Here is a 5,850-nt window from a genome sequence, read left to right on the forward strand (position 1 = left end):
AATCAGATATTAATCCAAAATGCCAAAAAATGTATTTGACGATTGTAAGTTTTTTAAAAAACTGTTAGCAATGAAAATGATTTCTAATGGGACCAGAGTAGGCATTTTCAACCAATCCAAAGGGAACAATTTGAATTTTATTTATTAGTCTCAAATAAGGAATCAAAACGCGGCGGTGCACTGACCAAGTCAGTATTTGCTAGGTTCGTAACGTTAACGGCAATAAACCTAAAAAAGTAAACATTCATAATACGGAGTAGTATTTAGCACTCATATAATTTATGATAAAAAACATATTTAACATAACTCTTTTGGTAAAACCCGTGTAGTAAAAGTGAGGAACATGGTAACCGTGAGTTTTAAATGTAAAAAAATCATTAAAATACTCTCTTTTTCATGTAAGCACATGATTCCCTAGTTCTCAATTTTTTTTGTGGTTCCTCAATTAACCCACCATATATATGTATGATATTATTTATGACATTATCCGGTTCTAAAATCCAGTATGACTAGTGAACATGTAAGGCAATTGTTTCACTGTCTGGTTTAATTCTGAAAACATTGGATAAAAAACTAAAAAAAAACATATATGAAAAAGGCCTTGTTTGGGTCGATTGGTTTCATTTACAGCCCTATATGTAACATAGTGATTTTTCGTAATTCATCTTACTTGAACTCGGTTTCGTGGCAAGAACAGTGTGGGCCGTATATATCTTTTTGGATCCAGAGTTGGGAGGGTCAGCTTAACCACATATAGAGAAAAAACAAGAAAATAAATCATATTCAAGATGTAAAAAACCAAAAATAAAAATAAAAAATGCATGGCACTATAGTACACTAAAATCTTGAGTTGACCCCAGTATGGCAATATTTGATGTATTATGTATGTTCTTGCAGATAATTGTTACAAGCACTGCAACTACAAACATTTAGTAGGGGACTTCTCAATCTTAACGAATGTAAGTCATTCAAAAATTTGATAAAAGTAATAAATCCGTTCTGATCTTTGAGAATGGCATTTACAAAAATGATAATTTGTCCTTCCTATACTTATAGAAAAGGTTATTTTGTAAGATAAATGTGTATACACTCTTTGTAAGATAAATGAGTATACACTCCATGCCATCTTTTTTAATTTCCAGGACTTGTTAAATGGACTACAATATACCATTGTTGTACTAGGGCTATAAAAGTAAGGGGCTGTTTGACAATCTTGTGTTGAATCAATAAGCGGCCTAGTCGATTAATAGGTATAGGTAGGCTCTGAATCATTCAGTATGTCTCTATGACTTTTTAGTGAACCAAACACACTCTAAATTTATAACACGCCGACTATGCAATTAAACCCAACCATATATATCACACAGCACTTATAAAGGAGTTTGGATATACCAGAGTTAAGTCTAGACCCGAAAAGTAAGCGCTGCATTCTATGGGTGAAACACGTTGAACCAGCACCCTGAGCAGAAATGGCATATTGCTCCTGTAATGCCATTGAAAGCTGAAGAGTAGACACATCAGTCATTGTTGGGCGTTCCTTTCTAGAGCTTTTTAAACAACGTTCTGCAATCCGGACAAACACCTTCAAACATTTTGGAGAAATTTGTGTTGTAATATTAGCACTAACAACCTGATCTAATCGTCGTTCTTTGATGCACCTTTTAGCCCAACCTGCCAAATTAATCCCGTCCTCTACAAAGAGTGTATCCAGTGCACACCTCCCAGATAGCAACTCAAACAAAACAACCCCAAAGGAATAAACATCTGATTCCTTAGTCAACTTCCCGGTGTTACAGTATTCTGGATCTAGGTACCTGATACTTACCCACGACCCATGCAATCCAACTATTTAAAACGTGGGCTTGGCTCTGCATGTTTTCATTTAGTTTTATAACTTCCTTTTATGCTATTATATTATTGTTCCTAATTACTAGAGTAGTGGGTTGGTTAAGTTATTTGCTTTTAGCCTAAAAGTAGTCAAGCTTGTTTAATGTTTTGTTATGAATGAAAATATAGAAAATTGGCATCAATGTCGTGTTCTCTCTCGTCTATGTTCTTTGGAGTCTAACCCGCTCAAAGGGTCACTATCTTGGGAGATTAGCCATCTCGAATCGGCTTCTATCAATGGTGCTTTCATTCTCGAACCCTATACCTTCCTACCATGAACCAAAACCTCTTAAACAAACCATATCGGCCTTTGCCGATGTCCTCTCCGAACAAGCGGCTGCGATGAAGGAGTATTCCTCCAAATTAGATGTCTTCATCACGTCCTTTGCCGAAGCCCAAGCCGCTCAGTTTGAGCAAACCAACCTCTTATTATCGTTCGCCAAATCACTCCTCACTACCCTTGCTAAACCGAAACCGTCACTTGAACCGTTTACACCACCACCACCCGTGACAACCTTCGCCAAGAACGACCAAAGATACTCACATACTCCACTTCCACCATCGACAAACAACCATCAACCACGGAAATTTTTCCTACTTCATGGCCCACATACACCTAAAACCATCGAGACTCTCGCAACATCTCCTACACCTTCACCAAATGTCGCCCACAAAACCGTAGCATCACTCAACTTAATTTCTAAGGCTGGAGATTTAGTATTGGATGTTCCTTTAACTATGGGCTTTGGTTTAGAAGTCATGGGCAGGATAACAAGTCCTCCATTTCCGGAGCAAAGACGAGAATGGCGACCACCATGGCAACCACCTTTGTGCGATATTGAAACTAAACTGAATGCTAATGGACGACGTGAGTGGCGACCGCCATGGACCGAGCATACCGTCCTTGAGGAGAAGGACGTTTTTTAGGACGGGAGTATTGATACTTACCCACGACCTATGCAATCCAACTATTTAAAACGTGGGCTTGGCTCTGCATGTTTTCATTTAGTTTTATAACCTCCTTTTATGCTATTATATTATTGTTCCTAATTACTAGAGTAGGTTAAGTTATTTGTTTTTAGCCTATAAGTAGTCAAGCTTGTATAATGTTTTGTTATGAATGAAAATATAGAAAATTGGCAGCAATGTCGTGTTCTCTCTCGTCTATGTTCTTTGGAGTCTAACCCGATCAAAGGGTCACTATCTTGGGAGATTAGCCATCTCGAATCGGCTTCTATCAGTACCCAAATGTGCCTTTAACTTTGGTAATCACCCCAGAAGATTGTTGACTTATAACTTTCGACATCCCAAAATCTGAGATCTTTGCTGCCTAATTCTCATCAAGAAGAATATTTGAGCTTTTCACGTCTCCATGTATAATTTCTTGTTTGGTATGCACACCATTGTGAAGGTACTGTAATCCTCGTGCCACACCTATGCTTATCTTGAGTCGATCCATCCACGATAAAGGAGTTCCAGCTTTGTGCAAATGATGCTCAACGGTCCTGATGGGCATGTACTCATAAACTAGTATCTTCTCGTTGATTTCGGAACAATAACCAATTAAAGAAACCAGGTTATGGTGTCGTGCTTTGGTAAGCATCTCAATTTCGGTCATGAACTCAGCTGCCCCTTGGTTAGAAAATGTATCCAACCGTTTAATGGCAACAAAACATGGAGTAGTATCTCTAGTAAAAATATGACCTTTGTATACATTTCCAAAACCTCCCTTTCCAATGATCAAATCAACATCAAAGTTCCAAGTAGCTAACTGAATATCTTCAATAGAAAAACGAAGAAATGCGCACTCGGTTACTAATGAATTCAATTTCTCTTCAACTCTGGTTGCCACTACAGGGAGCATCTCTTGATTAGATATTGAGTTATAGGATCACTTGTAGGACTATAGCATAGACTGAGAAAGAGAGAAAAAAAAAGAAAGAAAAAACCAAATTAAGTATAATCAACGAACGCGTCTTAGAGTTCTGTAATCCGACTCAATAAGAGCTGCCTGGATTTAAATATCCACATGTTATAAAATCACAAATAACATTGCACAGTCTGTTTGCAAGTTGATGTTTACAAGAAATCTTCATGTTGATCAAGAATAATAAAGTAGTAATTCACATCCACATAAAATTAATAGTTGACCCACAGTCTTTGATTATCAACAAGTAGATATGATTATGGAGTAGTGCTTCTTCTTCATGGGGCCGCATGGAAAGACAGCTAACAGGTTAGCTATTCTATTCTAGTAAGATTATATGCAGTCAAAACTTTTTACATAAAGACTTATATGACACGTGATGTCCCAGTTAATAATTGAGAGTTTTGTAAAAATTACTGTAGTGATAAAAATCCCTTGTAATGATTACTTGATTATTGTACATTAAATAGGATATAAATAACTTAAATATTTGATTGGTTAGAGTTTGTGGGGGAAAAAAGAGAACTAGAGGGTAGGGTCGTTTTGTGGAAAATGTTGAACACCAAAACTTTGCACAAAACAATTTTCTGGTAAGGGGGGCTAAACGCCTACTACGGATGGTCAGACCAAATAATTTAAGTATTTTTCCAACTTTTCTAACTTCCAAATTTTTTAGGTTTTTTCTTATTTTCTAGTTTTCTAAAACAATTTTTTAAATTGTAAAAATTTGAACACTACGGGTGGTCTAACCAAGTAATTTAAGTTTTTTTTTAATCTTTTCAAACTACCAATTTTTTGGTTTTTTTTATTTTCAAGTTTTCTAAAACAATTTTTTAAATGGTAAAAACTTGGTTATTTAAATTGAACAATTATAAACTTGATTAATCTTTATTAATTGTGATGTTCAAGTTTAACATGAAGTATTAGGTGGCTAAAAAATTAATAAACTATAACCAAGTTTTATATTTTGTTGTTCCATATAGGTTATTTATGAATAATTTCACAAAAACATAATAACTTTTAATACTTCCAAGGTTTTATTTATAAATTTTGACTTTTGGGCAAACAAATTCACAAAAATGTACGATAATCAACTCGTTTCGACATATGTAACAATTCAGACTTTTCAAATTTATATTCTTATCGTTTGCCAGACCTATTTATATGTTCGGGAAATTTTACCGATAAAATATTGCGTTTATCGAGTTATTATTTTACTATTATTGGTTATTATATTATAATTTATTATATTTATTTAATATAAAACAACTTTATTATATATCCAATTTTAACCATGACCATGTACTTTAAACCATTTTTGATTCCATCTTCATAGTAGAGGGACCTTTTAGCAAAGTCTGATAATAATAATCTTCTTAACCCATTTACCCATTATCCAAACCCAAACCCGAGACCCAAATAACGAACCCGTATACCCAATATCGTGAGCTTGGACCTCAATTCTCGTCACAATCATTGTAATTGAATCTTTGGATTTGTTAATCTTGCCATAAACGACCTCACCGACGTTCTAATTATGTTACATCAATCAATTTTGATTCTTATTACTCGTTATTACGGACCGACATATCTCGTAAACCATTATACATCATAAAAATTGATATAATACAATTAATATTGCTGATACCATTTTGATAACCTCGCCCACTAAATCCCCAATACTAATCAGATTAACATAACTTTCTGGTACATGTTCTTCATCGCTTAAGTGCCGGCTACTCTTCGATCAAATTAGCGATCAACTAGACTTCATTACAGGTAACTAGTTATATGGATTTGTTCGTCGTTCTTCCCTCGTCATTAACCCTATGGTTAATCGGTCAATCAGCAAATTGGCCGATTGATTGTTAGGATTTATATCATAATCTGGGTTTGTCTGGTTTTAAGGGTTCTGTTGCATCTCTAAACAAGTTGGCACCCAACTCAGTTTGCTTGGGGTGCGGGTGTTAGGATTGCTTGGCTGGGACGCGGGTTCGAACCACCCCCCCCCCCCCCCCCCCACCTGTTTTTGATCT

General features: G+C 35.6%; 1 protein-coding gene and 1 pseudogene across 1 annotated transcript; both read right to left on the minus strand.

Moving 5' to 3' along the window:
- Positions 1–493: 493 nt before the first annotated feature.
- LOC143570923 (putative receptor-like protein kinase At2g23200) lies at positions 494–3,745 on the minus strand. Its single transcript, XM_077056440.1, has 4 exons — positions 3,132–3,745; positions 1,393–1,814; positions 671–742; positions 494–552 (listed from the first exon to the last, which is right to left on the minus strand). The coding sequence occupies exons 1-4, from the start codon at positions 3,191–3,193 to the stop codon at positions 494–496; spliced, it is 615 nt and encodes a 204-aa protein (XP_076912555.1). The 5' UTR covers positions 3,194–3,745.
- LOC143570924 (putative receptor-like protein kinase At5g39000 pseudogene) lies at positions 3,218–3,751 on the minus strand (annotated as a pseudogene).
- Positions 3,752–5,850: the final 2,099 nt, after the last annotated feature.

This window comes from Bidens hawaiensis, unplaced genomic scaffold (assembly GCF_021521415.1).
Source record: "Bidens hawaiensis isolate Kalapana, Puna unplaced genomic scaffold, B.hawaiensis_p1.1 tig00025175_1, whole genome shotgun sequence".
NCBI lineage: Eukaryota > Viridiplantae > Streptophyta > Magnoliopsida > Asterales > Asteraceae > Bidens > Bidens hawaiensis.